General features: G+C 57.5%; 1 protein-coding gene across 2 annotated transcripts in view; it reads left to right on the top strand.

Annotated features, from left to right (window-relative positions):
• The first annotated feature begins 318 nt into the window (after positions 1-318).
• KCTD16 (potassium channel tetramerization domain containing 16) overlaps positions 319-23,457 on the top strand; it is a 243,815-nt gene continuing 220,676 nt past the window's right edge. The window contains exons 1-2 of one of the 2 annotated variants that reach the window (XM_029052281.2): positions 319-1,064; positions 1,476-2,624. In XM_029052281.2, the coding sequence (XP_028908114.1) occupies positions 1,793-2,624 (832 nt within the window). In that variant the 5' untranslated portion in view covers positions 319-1,064; positions 1,476-1,792. Of the gene's footprint in view, positions 1,065-1,187; positions 1,319-1,475; positions 2,625-23,457 lie in introns of those variants that run through there. The other variant, XM_039910344.1, reaches the window with a different exon arrangement.

The raw sequence follows: 23,457 nt of genomic DNA, 5'->3' as shown, positions 1-23,457 counted from the left end.
GTAGACGCCCGGCTGGGGTCGGCGAGGCTGCTTAGGAGCACCGTCGGACTCGCCGCCGGCATCCGTCCGGGCCCTTCGGGAGAAATTCGGCCAGCGATAAAGATATCCCCGCGGCGGGGTTCGGGCGGGCGGCCGCCGGGGCCGATCTCTCCCCCCCGGGGGTCTTTCCGAAGGCGAAGAGGAGACGGAAGTGGAAATTCCCCGGGGATCCATCCGCTCGCCGCCGGGATCGATCGGGAGTTCCGACGGTAGGGCTTTAGCGCTCCCGGAGTCCGCGGGGGCTCCCGGGGGGCGGCGGCCGCCGCCCGACCCGGCGTCCCGGCGCCCTCCCCGTCGGCCCCCACGGCCCGTCGCCGAGTCGCCGATCGAAGCGGAGAGGTGCCTCTGGTCTCTCGAAGCCATATTCCTTTAAGATGATGTAATACTCATTTCCCTGGATGGTTTCTTCCCCGCACTGCTGAAACAACGGCATCCGAACTGCACTGGGATCCGTGGAACCACCCAGACCGGCGAGCGGCCGGAGCCACGGAGGCAGCCCAGACGGCCGGGCCGGGCCGGTAGCCCGGCTTCACCGGGCGGGGCGACGGACGCCGCGGCCCGACCCTCCCGGCCCCTCTCCGGAAAGGCGGGAACCTGGCCGCCCTTGCCGGCGGGTAGGACGACACCCCGGGGGCCCGCCGGAGCCCGTCCGTCCGCTGGGGCGTCTCTGCCAATCTTTCAAGTCTGCGCCTCCCCCTCGTTCTGAGGGATCTTCATTTTTCCATCTCGTGCGTCTGTGCGCGCGCGTGTCTGGCGGCGGGGGGCGTGAGGGGGCTTCGTCCGACGTCGTGTTTTTTCCGCCTTTCCTCGTTTCCCCCACCACCGTTAACTTTGCGGGGCGTGCTCCGACTCGCGATCCGGAGTGGATTTTTCTAAGGAGACAACTTCTGGCACTTGCCGGCGCGATTTCTGCTCGTCTCCCGGCTGGGATCCGCCGGGGACCGGGGCTCCATGGGGCTACGTATCCCGATGGCCGGGCAGATGGATTCTCTCTCACGGGACTCGGGTCTCAAACTGTCACCGAGGTAAGGCCGGAGGCACGCAGCCTCTCAGGGCTAGCGTTCGGGGTCGGGGACGGGGGAGGTGCGGGGGGGGGGGGGAGATGAAAAAAATCCCCTTCTTTTCAAAGTCGAACCACCAGGCTCCGCGGTGATAAATATTCACGCTTCCGTTGGTCGTCTCCGGGGAGAAGCGAACAGGCAGAAGCGGATTACCGTGCGAGATGCTGTGATTTCTGCCGAGGCACGGGTGAAATCGGTGCCGCCGGAGCTCATCTAAAGTAATCTGTACTTCTCTCTCTCTGTCGCTCTCTCTCGCTGTCTCCGTCTCTCCGTATCCCCTCCCGTCTCTCCCCCCCTCTCTCTCTCTCTCTCTCTCTCTGCGTCTCCCTGCCGGGCTGGGTTTGAGGAAACGATTTCTCTCTCCTCTCTCTCCAGACAGACCCGTGAATGACTGGTCTCGGCTCGACCTCGCAGTCCGGGCCGGACGGAAGATAGGATGTAGACGAGTCGATCGCATTTCCCCAAGTGATCGGACCCTGCCGGTCGGGGCTTAGGCCGCCCTCTCGGGATCGGCGATCCCCGCCCCCGGGGACGGTCCCGCTTTTTCGAAATCTCCCGTTCGCGGAACGCCGGCCGGAGAAGGAGGGGGAGGGCCCCCCCGGGGCCGAGGGGTCGCGATTTCCGTGCCGACGGCCGATGCGAGAGATCGGACCGAGCCCCGCTTGGATCGCGCCTCCTTCTTTCGAGGGACGATGGCTCTGAGCGGAAACTGCCGGACCTCTCTCCCCCCCAGGGACCTGGGGATCCTGCCCGGCTCCTTCCCCGACGTGGTGGAACTGAATGTGGGGGGCCAGGTTTACTTCACGCGGCATTCCACCCTGACCGGCGTCCCCCACTCCTTCCTCTGGAAGATGTTCTCTCCCAAGCGGGACCCGGCCAGCGACCTGGCCAAGGACTGCAAGGGAAGGTACTTCATCGACCGTGACGGGTTCCTGTTCCGTTACATCCTGGACTATCTCAGGGACAAGCAAGTGGTCCTGCCCGACCACTTCCCCGAGCGGGGGAGGCTGAAGAGGGAGGCGGAGTACTTCCAGCTGCCGGATCTAGTCAGGCTCTTGTCTCCGGAGGAGGTCGGGCAGAGCCCGGACGATTACTGCCACAGCGATTTCGAGGAGGGCTCCCAGGGCAGCGACACGCGGCCCTGCGCCCCGTCGGCCCTGCTCCCCGCGGACCGCAGGTGGGGCTTCGTCACCGTCGGCTACCGGGGGTCGTGCCTCGTGGGCCGAGAGAGTCAGGCCGACGCCAAGTTCCGGAGGGTCCCCAGGATCCTGGTCTGCGGGAGGATCGCCCTGGCCAAGGAGGTCTTCGGAGAAACTCTGAATGAGAGCAGAGACCCCGATCGAGCCCCGGAGAGGTACACCTCCAGGTTCTATCTCAAGTTCAAGCACCTGGAGAGGGCTTTCGACATGTTGTCCGAGTGCGGATTCCACATGGTGGCCTGTAATTCCTCCGTCACGGCCTCTCCGGTCAATCGGTACACCGACGACAGGGTCTGGTCCAGCTACACCGAATACGTCTTCTACCGTAAGTACGAGGGGGTCTCGCGCCCGGAGTCCTCTCGGAGCGCGTCTGCGGGAGGCGAGGCCACCGAGCCTCGCCGGGGATCTCGACGGCGCGGCCCGCGGCGAGATCTCCCCTCGAGTCGCCGGCCCCGGGGCCGCGACGTCCCTCGAGGGGTGGCTTCCCCTGACCGTTCGGGGCGCTCGCCGTCCGACCTGTGACCTCGCGCGCCGGCGGGCTGACGGCCGGCCGCCCGGGTGACCCGCGCGACCGCACGTGAGCCGTTTGGACGTCCCGGCCGGGGCGCCGTCCATCGCCGGGGCGACCGCGCCCTCCGGACCCCGGCCGTTTCTCCGCGGGGTCCGTCTCGGCGGGACCGGGCGGCGGGGAGGCGGCAGGCCGGGGGTCTCGGGTGGCGACCGAACCTTCGGCCGACGGACCGGTGCCCCGGACGAGGCGGGGGGGGGGGGGGGGGCCGACCTCGCACCCGTCGGCCGGGGCCCCGGTGCCCGGCGTGGTCTTGGCCGGGGGGCAGCGCGGACTACCAAAATCGCCCCTTCCTCCCCCGGGTGGGAAATCGGCTCTTCCAGGCTTTGCGGATCCGCCCCTCTGGCTCTGACACGTTTCCCGAGAAGACCCGCAGGGCGACGGTAGCCGGGAAACGCACCGCAGGTTTAATTACCCTCAGTCTTCCGCCGAGATTCCGCTCACGGAGGTGACGGATGCTCGAGAACGGCCAAGCCCGTCAAACCGTGACGTCGGGCGTCTCATCGCCGCTCCGTCCGGCGGCGGAGGAGGAGAGAAGCTCGGGGACGGCACCGGGTCCCTTCTCTACGAGGATCTCGGTGGAGGCTTGTCCCTGGGGCCCGGGGCGAGACCCGGGAACGTCGGGGCCCGGGCTCTTTACGAGATAGAAGCGGCAGGTCTCCCGAGGCGAACCGGTAAACGGAGCCGGTGCTCGCTCGGTCGGTGGTATTCATCGAGCGCTTACTACACGCGGACCACCGTGCCGGGCGCTCGGGAGAGTACGGTGCAACGGAGCTGGCGGCCGCGTTCCCCGCCCGCGACGAGCTTACGGTCTTTGCCTCGCCCCGCCCGCTTTTCACTGGGGGTTCCGCAAGGCTCAGGCATTTACTACGACCTCTACCCCCAGCGTCGTCCGCTCGATACTTCCGTATTTGCTAAACGGGCACTGGGTATCAGGTAAGGGGAGCGGCCTGGCGTCACGGCTAGAGCCCGGGCCCGGGGGTCAGAAGGTCACGGGTTCTAACCTCGGCCCCGCCACCCGCCTGCCGCGTGACCTGGGGCGAGTCGCTTCGCTTCTCTGGGCCTCGGTTACCTCATCTGTAAAACGGGGATCGAGACCGTGAGGCCCGTGCGGGACGGGGACCGCGTCCAACCCCATCTGCCTGCATCCACCCCGGCGCTTAGTACGGTGCCCGGCACGTAGTTAAGCGCTCAACAGACACCCCACAGTTCAGTTCGATCAAGCGCCGTTCCAAGTGCCGGGGACGATCCGAGATAATCGGGTCAGACACGGTCCCCGTCCCCCCCCCCGGGGCACGCGGTTTGAGCCGGGGGGAGAAAACGTACCGCATCCCCAAAGGACGAGGAAACCGAGGCCCCCGAAGTGAAGTGACCCGCCCAAGGTCACCCAGCAGGCAAGCGGCAGAGCCGGGACGAGTACTCCCGGGCCCGCGCTCCTTCCGCTAGACCGCACCGCCGCTCGATGGCGTCATGCGGGGAGACCGGGCTCCCTCGTGCGAGGCCGCCGCCGGATTCGGGAACCCGGAGAGAGTCCTGTGCTCTTCTTTCCGTTTCAGAGTCGGGGAAGGTGACCGAGGTGGCCTCTCTTAGCTAGGTCTCTGGCGCGCAGTGGGTCGTGACCCTGCTTGGGGAGGTCCGGGAAGGGGCCCCTCAGTGGGCAGGGATCGTCTCTATCCGTTGCCGAATTGTCCGTTCCGAGCGCTTAGTCCAGTGCTCTGCACATAGTAAGCGCTCCATGACTACCATGGAATGAACGGATGACTGAGAGGGCGGACCCCGGCCTCTTCCAGCCCCGGGTGGGGCGCGGAGGCTGACGGTGAGAACCCAGAGGCGCCGGCCGTGTGGGAAAAGCGGAATTCCGTATCCGAGCGGGGGACGCTCCGAGGCGTGAAGGCGACGCGCCGGGGCCGACGACCCCGGGCCGGGGGCTCCGTCGGCAACCCCGATCGGGTCATCCGCCGGGTTTCGCGGCCCGGGCCCGCCGGCGGGCGGCCGGCGGCCTCCCCCCCGGCGAAGGCGGGGTGACCGAAGGGAAGTCCGGCCTCAGCCGGCTCCCTTCGGGGCCGTTTCTTCGGCCTCCCGCCAACGTCGGCCGCTCTCCCAGTGGAAGCCCCCGCTGGAGCCGGACGGTCTGCGGACGCCCAGCCGAGATCTGGGGGCAGGGGGCCGGCCCGGGATGAGATGGCTGATTTTGATTACTTTCACGTTTCCCGCGGGAGAAGTCGGGACATCTCCAGGCGGGGTCCGGAGAGGAGGAACGCTGGGGGAAAGGCAGAGTCGGGGAAAAAAAGAATAACGAGCTAGATCTTTAACGAATTCGAAGAGACCGGCGACCAGAGGTCGCTCCGAAAGGGGTGCCGGGCCGCGTTCTGGGTCTGGCAAAGCCTCGTCCGTCTAAACGCGGGCACTCTCGACAGTCTCTTCTCTTACCGCTATAATTGCTTTCTCCTTTATTGGTTTGCGGAGATACGGTCGAGCAGCCGTTCGCGCTCGATCTCTCCGCGGACGAGCGAGCGCAGACAGAGGAACCCGGGACCGGGCAGCGAGGCCCCGGGACACGAGCCGCTCGTCCCCAGTGTCCGGGGCTCGGTTTAACCCTTCCTCCGTCTCCGGCCCGATAAAATCGACAGCCGGCTTTCCGGCGGTACGCCGCGGCTTCCGTGCAGCTGCTTGGCCGTAATTATTTAATTAGAAGCTGCCGACTGTGCCTATGTGAGCATTAATTCATCAAGCTGTTGCGCTCGGGTTAACGGACCAAATCCATTGGAGAAGCTCTAAAGGAACCAGTTCGCTGCACATCGGGAGGCTTCTCACCGTACGCGGGGCGCGGTTCCTCCCCGGGCGGACCGGAGCGGGCGGTGCTTCGCTCCCTCGGTCGTATTCGCCGGTCGCTCACCGTGTGCCGAACGCTGCGCTGAGCGCTTGGGAGAGTACGCTGTAACAGTGAACGGACGCCTCCCCGGCCCGCAACGAGCTTACGGTCTAGAGGAGCCGACAGTCCGGGGGAGAGCCCGAACGGAAGCTCTCTGTCCCCGACAGCCAAGAGCCCGGGCTGGGCAGGAAACGCGTCTGTTATGACGCTATATTGTAATAGTAATAGTGATAATAATAATAATGATGATGTTGGTATCTGTTAAGCGCTTACTACGTGCCGAGCACCGTTCTGAGCGCTGGGGGAGATCCAGGGTCATCAGGTCGTCCCATCAGGTGAGGCTCGCAGTCTTCATCCCCGTTTTACAGATGAGGTCACTGAGGCGCGGCGAAGCGACTCGCCCGCAGTCGCACGGCTAAGTGGCAGGGCTGGGATCCGAACCCATGACCTCTGGCTCCCAAGCCCGGGCTCTTTCCGCCGAGCCACGCTGCTTCTCTGTACCGTACTGTACTCTCTCGAGTGCTCGGTGCGGTGCCCTGCATAGAGTCAGCGCTCAATAAATACCACCGACTGACGTCGCGAGGTTCAGTGCTCTCCCCGAAGAGGAGGACGGACACGAGGGACGCTCGTCAGCGTGGCCGAGCCGAAAGGGCAGGGGTCGGGGAGGCGGGGGATCTGGGTGCAGTTCCGCCACCGGTGGGGTGGGTGTCCTTGGGCAAGTCCCTTGACCTCGCTGGACATTAAGTTCCTCATAATAATAATAATGATAATAATGTTGGTATTTGTTAAGCGCTCACTATGTGCCGAGCACCGTTCTAAGCGCTGGGGTAGACAGAGGGGAATCGGGTCGTCCCACGTGGGGCTCACAGTCTTAATCCCCATTTTACAGATGAGGGAACCGAGGCACAGAGAAGTTAAGCGACTCGCCCACAGTCACACAGCCGACAAGTGGCAGAGCTGGGATTCGAACTCATGAGCCCTGACTCCGAAGCCCGTGCTCATCTGTAAGACGAGAGATAACGCTACCCACCTCGCCCGGATGGCGTGCGGATAGGATGACGGTTGGGAAAACGCCTGGGAAAACCAGAAGTGGTCTTCAGATTCAAGGGGACAATATTATTATTCCCCGCTTTCTAAGGAAGGCAGCGCGTCTTCTACAGGAGATGGGATCGGTGCCCCTCTCCATCCATCTGTCGATCCATCAGTGGTATTTAGCGAGCGCTTACGGCGCGCAGAGCTCTGCAATAAGTGATTGGGAGCGTACGATACGGCGGAGTCGGTAGACGAGACGCACCCCCCGCCCACAAGGAGCCTATCCCGTTATCACCTTCTGGGCGCGACCGGTTCCTTCTCCCTCGGTTCCTCTTCGATAACGTTGGCGTCTGTTAAGCGCTTACGACGTGCAGAGCGCCGTTCTAAGCGCCGGGGTAGATACAGGGTAAGCAGGTTGTCCCGCGTGAGCCTCGCGGTCTTCATCCCCGTTTTACAGATGAGGTCACTGAGGCAGAGAGAAGTGAAGTGACTCGCCCACGGTCACACAGCTGACCGGCATTCGAACTCATGACCTCCGACTCCCCAGCCCGTTCCACTCGTTCCACTGAGCCACGCTCCCATCTCTCTCTCTCTCTCTCTCTCTCTCCCCGTCGATGCCTCGGTCTCCGTCTCTCCCTTTCATCTGCCGAATTGCAGGAATAACCGTGTCTCCCCGCAGTCCCCGTCGGGCAGGGGATGTGTCCGTTTACTGTGGTATCGTCCTCTCCCGAGCGCTTAGTACGGTGCTCCGCACACGGTAAGCGCTCAGTAAATAGGATCGGACGAATACTTTCCTCCTGGGGAGGAACGGGTCGCACATCGGGGGTCAGCCCCGGTCCCCTTAACGGATTAGGGAAGCCGCACGGCCCCAGGTTGGGGCGTGGACCTGGAAGTCTGAAAGAACTGGGTTCTAATTGCGGCTCCACCACTGCCCTCCTGTCCGGGCAGGTCACTTAACTGCTCTGTGCCTCAGTTACCCCATGTGCAAAATGGGGATCAAGACAGTGCGGCCCATGTGGGGCAGGGACCGTCTCCAACTTGATCAGTTTGTACTTGTCCAGCGCTCAGCACGGAGCCTGGCACGTAGCAAGGACTTCAGAGATTCCGGAAAAGAAAAGAAACAGGAGCTGAGGGGGCCGGTGGGAGCGCCGCGCCCTCCGCTTAACCCCCGTCGCCGTTCAGGCCCCAGCCCGTCATGGAGGGAAGAAGCTAGGTGGGCTCAGAAACAAATGAGTTCTGCATCCCTTTATTCCCTTTCTCTCCCTTTCACGTCCCCACAGACTGAAAGCTGAAGAGAGGCATCTCGGGAGAAAGATTCCCATTTCCTGACCCGGTCTCGATAAATCCTCTCGGGCCGCGAGAGCCGGGCGGGATGGGACCTGCGTCCAGCCCGGTCCTCTCCTTTCTACCCCCGACTCGACGGCCCAAGACGAGACCCCCGCACTTTAGTTCAGTGGTTGCCACATGGTAAGAGCTCACCCCATACCACGGGTATCGTTACGACCTGTACGGTGGACCTGTGTGGTTTGCGGCCAATCTCTTCGAATACGAGTGGGCAGCTAGCAGAAATCCCAAACCACGTCCCCCCTGGGGCCGCGTCACCCCAGTGTCGGTATATTTTCGCGTAGTAGACTGTGAATCACAGCTCTAGCGGCTGTGAGGCTCACTCAGAGCTCGGACTGGAAACTTCGGCTCCTTACGTGGGCAGCCGTGGTAAGAACGAAGAAAAACTCCTGAAGGATAGAATGGACGCCATTCTTTTTTTTTTTTTTTTTTAAGTGAAAATGATCTTCACGGCAGATTGGGGCTCTCTCAGGAGGAATGGCCGAAAATGGTCAGATCCTTTACTAAATGCACCTGATCTTTCCAGGAATTTCGGTTCCCCCACTGGGTGCCCAGAAAACGGGACCATCATGTTGAAAGGAAGGAAGGCAGGAAGGGCCCGGATGCCAGATGAGATTCGGGTGCGGCCGTTCTTAATAATAATAATGTTGGTATCTGTTGAGCACTTACTCTGTGCGGAGCGCTGTTCTAAGCGCTGGGGGAGATACAGGGGAATCAGGAGGTCCCACGTGAGGCTCACAGTCTTCATCCCCATTTGACAGATGAGGGAACTGAGGCCCAGAGGAGTTAAGTGACTCGCCCACGGTCACGCAGCCGACGAGTGGCAGAGCCGGGATCCGAACCCGTGACCTCGGACTCCCAGGCCCGGGCTCTTTCCACTGAACCGCGCTGCTGGAGTACTTGGGGAACCTCGGCGTGGGCTTCCCGCTGAGAAGAAAACGCAGGACGGCAATCTTCTCGGCTACGAGGCCCCCCGATGACAATCACTCTCCCCACCTTCGCGTCCTTATTCATTCATTCAATAGTATTTATTGAGCGCTTACTATGTGCAGAGCACTGTACTAAGCGCTTGGGATGAACAAGTCGGCAACAGATAGAGACGGTCCCTGCCGTTTGACGGGCTTACGGTCTGATCGGGGGAGACGGACAGACGAGAACGATGGCACTAAACAGCGTCGAGGGGAAGAACATCTCGTAAAAACCGATGGCAACTAAATAGAATCGAGGCAACTAAATAGAATAAAGGCCCGTCTCCCGCACGAGGCCCTCCCCGACTAAGCCCCCATTTCCTCTTCTCTCACTCCTTTCCGCGTCACCCTTGGATTGGATTGGAACCCTCTATTCACCCCGCTCTCAGCCCCACGGCACCTTTGTAACGTATCCGTAATTTATGCAGTGGAAAGAGCACGGGATTTGGGATTCGGGGTAGACACAGGGGAATCGGGTTGTCCCACGTGGGGCTCACGGTCCTCATCCCCAATTTGACAGATGAGGTAACTGAGGCCCGGAGAAGTTAAGTGACTCGCCCACAGTCACCCAGCCGTGAAAGCGTGCGAAGGATCAGATGAGGGGAGCCACCTCTTCCCGTGAAGAAGAAGGAAGCGCGGTGAGGGGGAAAAATCTATTCTGTCCATTCCTCACCCTTGCGGGGGGAGATGAATAAAGGGAGCGAGTCAGGGCGGTGCGGAAGGGAGCGGAAGACAAGGAAAAGAGGGCTTAGTCAGGGAAGGCCTTTTGGAGGGGATGTGTCTTCGATAAGGCTTTGATAGGGGAGTAACTGTCTGGCGGTTATGAGGAGGGAGGGTGTTCCGGGCCAGAGGCGGGACACGGACGAGACAGGCGAGATGGAGCTAGAGCGAGTGGGTTAGCGTTGGAGGTATTAAGTGTGTGGGCTGCCTCTCCCTCCAGACTGTGAGTTCCTTGTAGGCAGGGAATGGGTCTACCGTTGTATTTCTCTCTCCCAAGGTCTTAGTAAAGGATTCTGTACGCAGAAAACACTCCATAAATACCACCGATGCGTAGAGAGCGCCGTAGAATTAAAAGTCACGATCCCCGGCCTCCGTTTAAGCCAGAGCGACGTGCCGTGGCCTGTCGGAAAGCCGCCTCGGTAGCCGCTGTGGTCTTTGCTCGGCCTGTTATTTAGTTCTATTTCGGGTCAGTTCACCTCAAGGAACGTTCCAGACGGTCCTCAGTCGCAACCTTCGCCCCCGCCGGCCCGGCCCACGCGGGCAGGACCGAAACCGGAACCGCAGTTCCCGAATTCCCCGTGCTGGGATTTTCTTCTTTTTTTTTCTTTTAAATCTGGCCGGACCCGAGGCCAAGTTGACGTCGGCGCAACGCAGCGGACGGAAGTTATAGCATACCTCAAACGCTCAGTGTCCGCCCTCCCGCATCCCTCCCGCCAGGTTTTTATCTGAAGCCGTATCCGCTAAGCAGGTCAATTTATCCTTTTCGTGGGTCGGGGAAATGTCAGAGACCGAGAAGGCGAGGGAAGGTTGTATCGTTATCGAATAAGCGTCGCTGATGATCATGGACATCTATCGCTCTCCGCTCTCCGGTACCCAAGTCCGTCCCTGTCAGGGGGTTAGAAATTCGAGAGGAATTCTAACCCTTTCGGAACCGTTATCGCTGCTCTGCCCCGGCGTCCCGACTGACCGCGGGAGCTCCCAGCCGGGCCCATCCACTAGACGGTGACGGGAGGACGAGAGTGAATCGTAATAACGATACTCGATGATAATCACGGTATCTGTTAAGCGCTCCCCTCCGGGCCGGGCACCGTACTAAAAGCCGGACGGATCCAACCCGATCGGGTCGGACACGCTCCCTCATCCCGCGTGGGGCTCGCGGTCTCCGTCCCCACAGACGAGGTCACTGAGGCAAGGGGAGTTGAGTGGCCGGACCGAGGTCACGCGGCCAACGAGCGGCAGAGCCGGGATTAGAACTCATAACCGCCCGACGCCCAGGCCCGTGCCCTAGCCGCCACGCCACGGTGAACGTCAGGAGGGCGTCCTGGGCCGGAGAGACTCGCCTGCCACTTCTGCCAGGTTATCGCTTTGGGGAAGTCCCGGATTCCTCTCCTGACCCGTAGAAACCTCAGCGTCTGACCCGCTGATCTTTCGTAATAACAGTACCGACAATTGTATCCGTTAACCGCTTACTGCGTGCCAAGCACCGTTCTAAACCCTGGGGTAGACACAGTCTAATCACGTCGGACGCAGTCCCTCTCCCACGAGGGCTCCCGGTCTCATCCCCCTTTTAGCAGACGAGGTAACCGAGTCACGGAGAAGCGAAGCGGCTTGCCCGAGGTCCCGCAGATCAGACCCCACATCCCCTGCCCCCCGGGCCCCTGCTCTTTCCACTAGACCGTGCCGCTCTCGTCTACCCAAGTGCTTAGCACAGGGCCGGGGCGCACGGTGAGCGTGCAAAAAGCTAAAGAGTTCTGGTCAGTTCACGCCCCGCTGCTCGACTGCCACGATGCGGACCGTGAACCCGCGTCCCCCGACGAGAACTATCATTTAACTGACCCCGTGCCGTGAATTTTCCCCGCGTGAAGGATCGGAGGAGGGGAGCCCACCTCTTCCCGTGAAGAAGAAGGAAGCGCGGTGAGGGGAAAAACCCTATTTTGTCCATTCCTCACCCTCGATGAGGGATCCCTCCCGTCTCTCCCAGCCTACTAGATTCAGTCTGACGACTCCTCGCTTGACGAAGGCCGCAGCGGTATCTCTTTTAAGAGCAATACGGTCAAACGGTAATAAAACCCAGTTGAGCCGTTTATTTTAACTGGACCTGAACAAACGGAAAAATAGCCCGGAAAAAAAAAAATAAGGCTCAATGTTACCACGGCTCCTCTTCCCCAACCTCGTCGGTTCTTCGCGCCTCCCGGCCCCGCGGCACTCATGTGTGTCTATCATTTATCCGCATTGATGTCTGCCTCCCCCCCTCTAAGCTTTCGGCAGAGAGAGTCTGTTTATTGCCGTATTGTAATAACAGTAATAATCGTGGTATCCGTTAAGCGCTTACTACGTGCCAAGCGCCGTTCTAAGCGCTGCGGTAGATACGAGGTAAGCAGGTTGTCCCGCGTGGGGCTCACAGACCCACTCCCCATTTTCCAGACGAGGGAACGGAGGCAAAGAGAAGTCAAGGGACTCGCCCAACGTCACACGGCGGACAAGTGGCGGAGCCGGGATTAGAACTCCTGACCTCCGACTCCCAAGCCCGGGCTCTTCCATCTAGGCCACGCCGTACTCTCCCAGGCACTCGGCACAGTGCTCCGCACCGGTAAGGGCTCGATAAGTGCAATTAAATGGGAGAACGAACAGGATGAAGGTGTTCACAGCGACTTCTTCCTTGCTGAACCTTCTCAAGGGTTCCGGTATGGAACAGAACTGAAAACCGGGAGCGCAGTGGAAATTACGTATTCAGACATAAATTCGGGTCTAGCGGATAGAGCGCGGGCCTGGGAGTCAGAAGGACCCGGGTTCGAATCCCGTCTCGGCCGCCTGTCTGCCCTGTGTCCTTTGGCGAGCCGCTCAACCTCTCTGCGCCTCACTTCCTTCAGGTGGAAAACGGGGATTAAGGCCGTGAGCCCCATGTGAGACAGGGACTGTATCCAACCCGCTTGGCTCGCATCTACCCCAGCACTCAGCCCGCCGTCCGGCACGTAGTAAGCGCTTCACAGATACCGTCAGTATTTGGCTCAGTGGAAAGAGCCCGGGCTTTGGAGTCAGAGGTCTTGAGTTCGAATCCCGCCCTTGCCAGCTGTGTGACTGTGGGCAAGTCACTTCACTCCTCTGTGCCTCAGTTCCCTCATCTGGAAAATGGGGCTGGAGACGGGGAGCCCCACGTGGGACGACCCGATTCCCCTGTGTCCACCCCAGCGCTTAGAACAGTGCTCTGCACGTAGTAAGCGCTCAACAAATACCGACATTCTTATCGGTATTACCTTTAAAGGGACTACCTCTCCCGAAAGGCAGAGGAAACGGTATCTCTTGGACTCCCAAGTTCCCCGGAGACAGGATCTTTAAAAAGATCTATCTATCCTAGGGCTTAGAACGGTGCTCGGCACTTAGGGAAGCAGCGTGGCTCGGCGGAAAGAGCCCGGGCTTGGGAGTCAGAGGTCGTGAGTTCGAATCCCAGCTCTGCCACTTAGCTGTGTGACTTTGGGCAAGTCACTTCACGTCTCAGTGACCTCATCTGGAAAATGGGGACGAAGAGCGTGAGCCTCACGTGGGACAACCCGATGACCCCGTATCTACCTCAGCGCTTAGAACGGTGCTCTGCACACAGTAAGCGCTTAACAAATGCCAACGTTATTATTATTCGTAAGCGCTTCACAAATGCCGTTATTATCATCGCCCTTAAAGGGACCACCTCGCCCAGAACGCAAAGAAAATGCCATTTCTTGGCCTCCCAGATGGATCGCTACTACTGCCGTTAGGCTAATCAGTCAACTGCTCTGCGCCTCAGTCGCCTCATCGGCAAAGAGGGAATTAAAACCGTGAGCCCCACGTGGAACGTGGATTGGGTCCAACTTAATTATCTTGTATCTGTCCCGACGCTTAGTACAGTGCCTGACACGTAGTAAGTGTCTAACAAATATCACTTAGAGAAAAATGAAGCAGAACCAAACAAAAAAAAGACTGTAGCATTAGAATCACCTCCGACGAGTCTCAGCCGATGGCGAGAGAAAGTGGGCCAGTGTCGGGGGCGTCTTTTCCGTGACCGCGGAGAACGAGAGAGAGCAGGCACTCCATTCAGCCTTTCCCATTCCCAAACTTTCCCGGATTCCCTACTTCAGAGGAAGTAGGAGCTCAATAGCGGGGCCGCTTCGGGATCATTCGTTCATCCGTTTATTCAGTAGCATTTATTGGGTGCTTCCTATGCGCAGAGCACTGTACCAAACGCTTGGAATATACAATTCGGCCACAGATAGAGACGATCCCCGCCCAGTGACGGGCTCGCGGTCTGATCGGGGCAAAAAAATAATGCCGGCCTTCGTTAAGCGCTTCCTACGTGCAAAGAAACACCGTTCTAAGCGGTGGAGAGGATACGAGGCGATCGGGTTGTCCCACGTGGGGCTCGCAGTCTTCACCCCCGTTTTACAGGTGAGTTAACTGAGGCCCCGAGAAGTGAAGTGACTTGCCCAAAGTCACACAGCTGACAGGCGGCTGAGCCGGGATTAGAACCCACGACCTCTGCCTCAAGCCCGGGCTCTTTCCACTGAGCCACGCCGCTTCTCTGCACTGAGGACAGACAAGTGCTTCCGAGCACTTAGTACAGTGCTCCGCACATAGCGAGCGCTCAGTAAATACGACTGAATGAACGATAATCCAGGGAAAAAGCACTGAAAAACAAGCTGCTGGTCTACCCGCCGCTTGGCCCCTTTGAAAACGGTTTCAAGGAGGACTGACGCCGCATAGAAATAGAAGAGACCCGCAGGTTCCGTGCATCTGCCGGAGGGAATAAAGCCTAGGACCGCACGCTGCGAAGAACACTGTGAGTGAAGACCCCCCCCCCCCCCCCGAGAGCGTCTTCGGGCTGCCCCTTGGCTCGCCTCTGAAAAGCGTCGCTCTGGCACGTATGCGGCGTGTGGACGGAGGGGACGGGTGCCGCCATCGATGAAGATGTTGACCGTTTTGCCCAGTTTTATATTGGACGATCCACTTTGGAGAAGCAGAGTCGCTCGGTGGAAAGAGTACGGGCCCGGGAGTCAGAGGACCTGGGTTCCGATCCCACCTCTGCCACCCGCCTGCTGGGCCACCTCGGGCAGATGACTTTCTTTCTCTGTGCCTCAGTTACCCCGTCTGTTAAATGGGGCTCGAACACCTGTCCTCCCTCCTAGTCTGTGAAACCGAAGGGGGACAGGAACTACGTCCAGCGTGATTATCTTCAATCTACTCCCGTGTTTAGTACGGCATGTGGTACGTGGTGAGCGCTCATCGTTCTCATTCTTATTAATAGTATCACGATGATGATTTTGAGTCCGATCGTCATCATGTCGAGCCGGATCCGATACGGCGCCCGGTGCCGTCATGTCTCCTCCGTTTCTTTTAAACGCCACGCCTATTGAAGTTCGGCTTCCGCGGCTCGGAAGAGGCTCCCGTGCCCACGGGGGCCTTGAAGGGGAACGTCGAGGACTCGGTGGCAGAGCAGGATGTCAAGGGTCTGCCCCTGTACCACGCTCTGTGTTTGGTGGATTGCTGCAAAGCACCTCTCCCTGCATCTTCTTGACACCGGAACGTAGCAGCGTGGCCTAGTGGGTGGGGCTTGGGGGTCGGAATGTCACGGGTCCTAATCCGCTTATCCGCTGAGTGACCTCGGACAAGTCGCTGGGGGCGGGGCTGACACGACGATGCTATCGATGGCCGCTCACTTGTTTTCATGTCCGTCTCCCCCCTTCTAGACTGGGAGCCGGTTGTGGGCGGGGATTGTCTCTCTCTCTGTTGCCCAACTGTACTTTCCCGGCGCTTGGAACAGTGCTCTGCACACAGGAAGCGCTCAATAAATCTTACTGAATGGATGAACGAGCGTCACTTCTCCAGGCCTCGGTTCCCACCTCTGTAAAACGGGCGTCGAGACTGTGAGCCTCTCGTGGGACGGGGTCTGCGTCTCACCCGATTTGTTTGTATCCACCCCAGCGCACAGTACAGTACCTGTCACGTAGTAAGCGCTGAACGACGGCCATGATTATCGTTACTATCGTTATTATCACAACCCATTCATTCATGCTCGGCACACAGTAAGCGCTTAACAAATACCATAACGATTATTCATTTATCCATTCGTACAGTCGTATTCAGTAAGCCCTTGCTGAGCGCAGAGCGCTTGGGAGGGTACAGTAGAACAATAAACAGCGTGGCTCAGTGGAAAGAGTGCGGGCTTGGGAGTCCGAGGTCGTGGGTTCTAATCCCGGCTCCGCCGCCCGTCGGCTGTGTGACTCTGGGCAGGTCACTTAACTTCTCTGTGCCCCAGTTACCTCATCTGTAAACGGGGATTAAAACTGTGAGCCCCACGTGGGACCACCTGAATTCCTTGCCGTGCCATAGTAAGCGCTTAAATGCCATTATCATTACTATTATTATTATTAAACAGACCCATTCTCCGCTCACACGAGCTTACGGCCTAGAGGGGGAGGCAGACGTTAATATGAATGAACGACAGATACGTACGTAAGCGCCGGGGGGCTGGAAGCGGGGGATGAACGCCAGCGGCGGGAGCTGCGCCTGTGGTTCGGTGGTCAGTCCGAGGCGATACTTAGAGCTCTCCAGAGCTTAGAGCTTTCGGTCTTCGTCCGACCAGGATGCGACTGGGAGACCGGGCCGAGGATCGGCTCCATAAATCGGTGATGTCGATGGTTTTCCAGTGTTCCTCTGAATCTGCCAGCAGGGCGATTACCACTTTGCACGGGCCCAGCGATCAGAGGCCTGCATTTCCAAAGTGCTGAGATACAGGCCGAAACCCCGAAACGTATCTGAATGATCGTCTCGTTTCCTAACCCATTCTGAAGCCTCCTCCTAAGAGTCACCTTATTCAGTAAGCGGCAGTGAGCCGGGCCAGGGTCGATGAGCGGAGTGTTCCGTTCGCTTCCTCCTGGCTCTCGAGGTCACCCGTTCGAAGGCTGCCGGGACGACCTCGGCGCGCACGTGGCTTCGCCGGCGGCTCGGGATCCGGGCGCTTCTCCGGAGCTCGGGCGGGCTCTCGGGCGGGAGAGCGTGCTTTATTCCCCGACGTGCTAATTGGCTCCGAGAGCCCGGGGCCCGCCGAGCCCGGGCTTCCGGAGCCCTCGGTTCCCCAGCGGGCATTCAGCCTGCCCCGGGGATCTCAGCTCCCGGCGGCGCGGGTCCGCCCACTGACTGGCTGGACAAATGGCTGTGGATCGCACGCATTTCTGATCGACCCAAATGTAGGTGGCGGGTGAGCGTAGGTGACGCTTACGGAGCCGAGGAGGGGACGGCGTAGGATTACTTCAGAGAGCGTGGCTTAGTGGACGGAGCGTGGGTCTGGGAATCAGAATGTCCCGGCTTCCAATCCCAGCCTCACCACTTGTTTGCTGTGTGGCCTTGGGCGAGTCATTTAACCGTCCCTCAGTAACCACATCTGAAAATGGGGATCGAGACCGTGAGCCCCACGCGGGTCAGGGATCGCCTCCAACCCATTTGCTGGTATCCAACCCGGCGCTTAGTACGGTCCCCGGCACGTAGTAGGCGCTTAACAGATATCACAATCATTATTATTATTAGGACTGATTCGGGGTGACTTCTGATTGCCAACGGATGTCCGGTGGGGTCCCTCCCACAACGCTGTTTCTAGCTTCCCCAAGCCCTGGAGCTCCCCCAGATGGCGATGGCGTGATGATGGGGGTGGAAAGAGAGAGAGAGAGAGAGAGAGAGAGACAAAGAGACAGAGAGACAGAGAGAAACAGAGAGTGAGAGACAGAGAGAGCTGTTCCCAATGTAAAAATGGAAATAATAATGTTGGTATTTGTTAAGCGCTTACTATGCGCAGAGCACTGTTCTAAGCGCTGGGGGAGATACAGGGTCATCAGGTTGTCCCACGTGCGGCTCACGGTTAATCCCCATTTTACAGACGAGGGAACCGAGGCCCAGAGAAGCGAAGCGACTCGCCCGCAGGCACCCAGCTGCCAAGTGGCAGAGCCGGGCGTCGAACCCACGACCTCTGACTCCCAAGCCCAAGCTCTTTCCCCTGACCCAGGCAAGCTTCTCTATCTTCTCATTCACCTGAATGATGGATGTGTTGATTCCTATTGAACTTTCCCAAGCGCTCAGTACAGCGTTCTACACAGCGGAAGCTCAGTAAATATTACTGATGCGATGATGTGAAAACTCCTGGGGCCGAGAGGCCGTGCTCTGGCGGAAAGTTCTGTTTTCCCTCTAGGCTGTGAGCTTGTCGTGGGGAGGGATTGCCTCTCTTCATTGCCGTATTGTACTTTCCCGAGCATTTGGGAAGCGCTCAATAAATATGATTGAATGAATGAATGTTTTGGCTGATTTCGGTCCACAAAGCTCCATAACGAGCAGAATTTAGGGGGTGAGTTGCCCATGTGGGTTGAGAGGAGAAATGAAGATTTCCTCCGAAATAAATTCTCCCGATATACTCTCGCTCCGTCATGCCAAGGCCGACGCGTGAATTATTGACCATGTCATCTATCTTCATTTTTATCAGTCCTCAGGGCTGTCTAAAATAGTTATTTTTCCAGTGATTTGAGTGTGAAGTGGATAGGTGAGTGATGTTCCAAATCAATGTTCTAAAACAAATAGGAAATGTTTAAGATTGTTTTACAAAAATTTATCATCTTTCCCTTTTTTAATTCCAGGAGCATTATGTTATGGCATTTTTTGCTGGCTTAGCAACGGAGAACTAAATTAAACCATGTTATTGAATACGAGAAAAAAGAAATATGACCTCACCGTATCATTTTAAAGCCAAAAAAAACCAAAACAAAACACCATAAAATGTTCAGGAAAAGAAACCTGCCTGAAGTTCTTGGCTTCGCGGCTGAGGTTTTCCAAAATGATCATGTCCCCTGTGGGCAGGGAGTGTGCCTGTTGATATTGTTGTCGCGGACTCTCCCGAGTGCTCAGTACGGTGCTCTTCACACAGTAAGCGCTCAGTGGATATGACTGATGGATGTTAAGTGGTGTGGGAAGTTTTTTCCTGTGAAATGCTCAGTTATTTTGGACAGAAATTCTCCGTTTCATAATATACCCCGTAGTTTCCCATAAGGGCTGTAATATACAGTCCCCTAGATCGTAAACTTGTTGTGGGCAGGGAACGCGTCTACCAGCTCTGTTATACCGAACTCTCCCAGGCACTCCAAAAATGGGATTGATTAGGGCAGGTTTCCTGATTCCTTTCTTCTCTTCCCGACAAATGACACCATCCTGTTGTTCATGGCTGTCCTTCTTGCTTGCCCATTTGACTGTTTCATCCTGACATATTTATAATACCACTGCTCCATCTTCCTCCACCCCCATCCCTCTCATCTCCCTACTTGACTTTTCCTCTCTTTCTTTCCCTCCTCGGATTTTGAGCTCCTTGTGGGCAGGGAACTTGTGAGTGCTGTTTCAGCTTTCTCCCCAGATGTTTAGTACAGTGTTTTGCACATAGTAGGTGTTCCATAAATACCACTGCCTGATTGATTGACCGATCGATTCAAAGGTTACACTACACTGAGGAGAGTCTATCTATGAGTGTGAAAAGATCTACTGAGCAGGACTAGGGAAATGCGGTCTGATCAGAGCCTGGAGAAACGTAGGTATCGGGGCCTGGAAGAAATGAAAGGCGTCACTAGATATCTGTAAACGATCAGAATTTTAACAAAGAATGGATCCAAAATGTGGTTGAGAATGGGCATGCCAGGAAGAGAACTTCTAGAAAATCCAAACCACACGGACAAGTCTTAAATATTGAAATCCCTATCACCTTAGCTCCAGGTTGATCTGGGAAAACAAAGGCAGGGATATCATCTTGACTGGATTCTTCAAGGATTACTCTTCCTACATGGAAAAGCTTCTCCCAGGACGGGGCTAACGGAGTTCAGGGGCTAGAAACAATGAATTTGTTTGCCTATCTATTAACTGTTTACTATGTGGCAAGCGCTCTTCTAAGCCCTGGTGTAAATACCAATTTATCGGGTTGATCGCAGTCCCTGTCCCACCTGGGCCGCACAGTCTAAGTAGGAGGGAATGGGATTTTACAGTTGAGGAAACTGAGGCACAGAGAAGCGACTTACCCAAGGTCACACAGCAAGCAGTTGGCAGGATCAGGATCAGAACCCGGGTCCTCTGACTCTGAGACCCGTGCTCTTTCCACTAGGCCACTGTGCTTCTCAAGTGAGACAGAAAGACGGCCTGACCTAAGCTTTTTTTTTCAAAGACCCTGTCTCCGTGGAACTTGGGAGTCCAAGAAATACCATTTCCTTTGCCTTCTGGGGGGAGGTAGTCCCCGTAAGGGTAATAATAATGACCGTATCTGTGAAGCGCTTACTACGTGCCGGACAGCGTGCTGAGTGCTGGGGTAGATGCGAGCCAAGCAGGTTGGATACAGTCCCGGTCTCACATGGGGCTCACGGCCTTAATTCCCGTTTTCCACCTGAAGGAAGTGAGGCGCAGAGAGGTTGAGTGGCTCGCCAAAGGTCACACGGCAGGCGGGTGGCAGAGACGGGATTAGAACCCGGCTCCTTCTGACTCCCAGGCCCGTACTCTATCCGCTAGACCGTGCCATTTCCCTACGACCTGTTCTACTGCCTCTTCCTACTTCCCGTTCCCACTGCCTTCTAGTCTCTCAGTTCCAGCGTGGTTCAGTGGAAAGAGCCCGTTCTTGGGGGTCGGAGGTCATGGGTTCGACTCCCGGCTCTGCCACCTGTCAGCTGGGTGACTGTGGGCCAGTCACTTCACTTCTCTGGGCCTCAGTTACCTCATCTGTGAAATGGGGTTTAAGACTGAGAGCCTCACGTGGGACAACCTGATCACCCTGTAACTCCCCCAGCGCTTTGAACAGTGCTCTGCACATAGTAAGCGCTTAACAAATACCAACATTATCATTATTATCATTATTATTATTCCACCTCCAAGAGACCCCCGGGGACTCCAATTTATGGGAACAGAAACTGAAGGGCCGCGCATTCATTCATTCGTTCATTCATTCATTCATTCCATCGTTTATGTGCCAGGTGCTGTACTAAGCGCTGGGGAGTACTTGCTCTGTTTGGTTGTCTGTCTCCCCCTTCTAGACCGGGAGCCCGTTGTTGGATAGGGATCATCTCTACCCGTCGCCCAATCGTATTTGCCAAGCGCTTAGGACGGTGCTCTGCACCCAGTAAGCGCTCAATAAATACGACCGAATGAACGAATGGACGAGTGCCAAGCACTGTACTAAGCACCCGGGAGAGGCAGTCCAGACCACGCCCTTGGTCTTCTTCAGGCTCGTTAGTTCACAGCAACCTTCCGAAGTCATTAACGATCCTCATCCACGTGCCTTCTCGTGTATGTACCTCCAAAGCCAAATCATCGGACTGCAACCGCATCGGAGCTCATTAAGCGCTCCGACGCATAGTGAGCGCTTAACGGATGCCATTATTATTATCAGAGATTTTCTTTGATGCTCACAGCATGTTCAGTTGGGAGAGTTTCCATGTGGATTAAAAAAAGAGTCTCGTAGGGACTCTGCTCTCGCAAGCTCTCAGTGAATACAGCCGATGGATTGGCCGACGGATTCCCACACCAATTCCGGCCCCCTCGTCGCATCCTCAGAGCTGGTGGCACAGATTCGACGAGACTGAATCCACCACTCAGCTCCGCTCTGCTCAGCCGGTGATGAGAAAAGGTTCAGACGGGGCAACTGGAACTCCGACTTGACCGAGCGGAAAGAGTAGCCCGAGGCCGTCGGTACAGTTTATCAGCGTAGTTCAGTTCGCTCGGCGGTTTCCCGAGTCCGAGCGAGCCGATAAGCGCAGTTACGGGAGCCCCGGCTGCCTCTCCGGGTCTTCGATTTTCTCCTCGGTGAAACGAGGAGGAAATCTCCGTCCCTTTCGGGCGGTTACTGGGAGGAGGATGTGTCCTGTGGGCGTGAGAGAAAATGAGCTGAAGCTTGAGGGTCAGGGATAAGCTTTTCGGGATTGGAATTGGGACTTTTATCGATTAGACCGTAAGCCCGTCGAAGGGCAGGGACCGTCTCTATCTGTTACCGATTTGGCCATTCCAAGCGCTTAGTCCAGTGCTCTGCACATAGTGAGCGCTCAACAATACTTTTGAATGACTTTTGTAGGGCGTTTTACCCTTCTGCAATCACGGCCCCAGACTCGCCTCCTCTCGGAAGCCCTCCCCGATTATCCTGACGTAGCCTGCCATTCGTTTTGCAACTCTTTTAGCTCTCTCTGCCCGTCTCACCTTTCTCTGATCTGAAACTCGCCCAGCGCGGGGGCCGTGGCCAGTCTCCGTCATCTGCTCCGAGTGTCAAGCACACTGGACCGTGAAGCACCTTCTCGCTCTTCTTCATTCATTCATTCAATAGTGTTGATTGAGCGCTTACTATGTGCAGAGCACTGGACTAAGCGCTTGGAATTGACCCTCCCCTCCCTCGGGGACTCAGGGAGCTGGGTAGAATGTGCTCCAGAGCCGAGAGAAGTTGAGATGGAGACCGTTCCTTTCCACGGTTTCTACAGGATGGGGAAAGCAAGGTGGAAGCTAACGTATCTCTCTCTACATCACCACTATCCCTGCCCTGACTTCTCTGCCCCGGGACAATTTTCTCTGGATCTGAGGTGGGGCTGGAGTCTCCTAGACCGGCAGCTCATTGTGAGCAGGGAATGTATCTGTCTGTTGTTCTTAGTACAGTGCTCCGCACCCGGTACGCGCTTGATAAATGCGACCCAATCGAAGCAAGGTGGAAGACGGCCGCCCGTCGCAGAGCCCACCCTTGAGGTCGCCGAAGAATCGTTTGTACATCGGTCACGCTAGCTGTCGTCTGTTTTCTAAGAAGGAGCTAACTCTCCATACGTGCCGGCGGGGTTGAGATCGAAGCGTGGCTGACGGTCGATTTCACGCGCGTCTATGCGAAGGGGTGGTTTCTTGCCAGGCTGGTGTGTTCGCCGATGGCAGTGTGTGTTGCTGCTTTCGAATCTGCCCCTTGGCCTCGCGATCTGTCCCCTCTATCCAAGGACAGAGTGTCCTCTTTCAGTAACTGGGAGAGATGTCGGAGCCCTGAAAATAATAACGTTGGTATTTGTTAAGCGCTTACTATGTGCAGAGCACTGTTCTGAGCCCTGGGGGGAGATACGGGGTCATCAGGACGTCCCACGTGAGGCTCACGGTTAATCCCCATTTTACAGATGAGGTGACCGAGGCCCAGAGAAGTTAAGCGACTTGCTCACAATCACACAGCTGCCGAGGGGCAGGGCCGGGATTTGAACCCATGACCTCTGACTCCCCAGCCCGGGCTCTTTCTGAGCCACGCTGCTTCTCAAACCTGCAAAATGGCATCTGAAGACGGGCTGATCGTTTCCTGGACTGTGTGAGAGTATCACGGGGGAGCACTGGGGCTGGGGAGGTTTTACTGAGTACTTACCGTGCGCAGAGCCCCGTACAGAGCGCTCAGGAAAGTACGGTATCCTAGATTTGGTAGACTCGATCCTCGCCCCCAGGGAGCTTAGAGTCTACGGGAATTTCTAGGAAGGTTAAGGTCGCCATTGCAGGAGCTGGCTGAGAGCGTCTACTCAGAGCGTTGCCTCTTCGGATCGGCTCGGAACGCATTAGACGTCTCCCGATTGATCTGCTTCCTGGGGTGGAAAAGAAATCACGCAAAATAACCGAACAAAATACGATG

The sequence above is a fragment of the Ornithorhynchus anatinus genome, chromosome X1 (genome assembly GCF_004115215.2).
Source record: "Ornithorhynchus anatinus isolate Pmale09 chromosome X1, mOrnAna1.pri.v4, whole genome shotgun sequence".
NCBI lineage: Eukaryota > Metazoa > Chordata > Mammalia > Monotremata > Ornithorhynchidae > Ornithorhynchus > Ornithorhynchus anatinus.
Note: the sequence above shows the minus strand (reverse complement) of the source record. Positions and strands in the feature narration are given on the sequence as shown.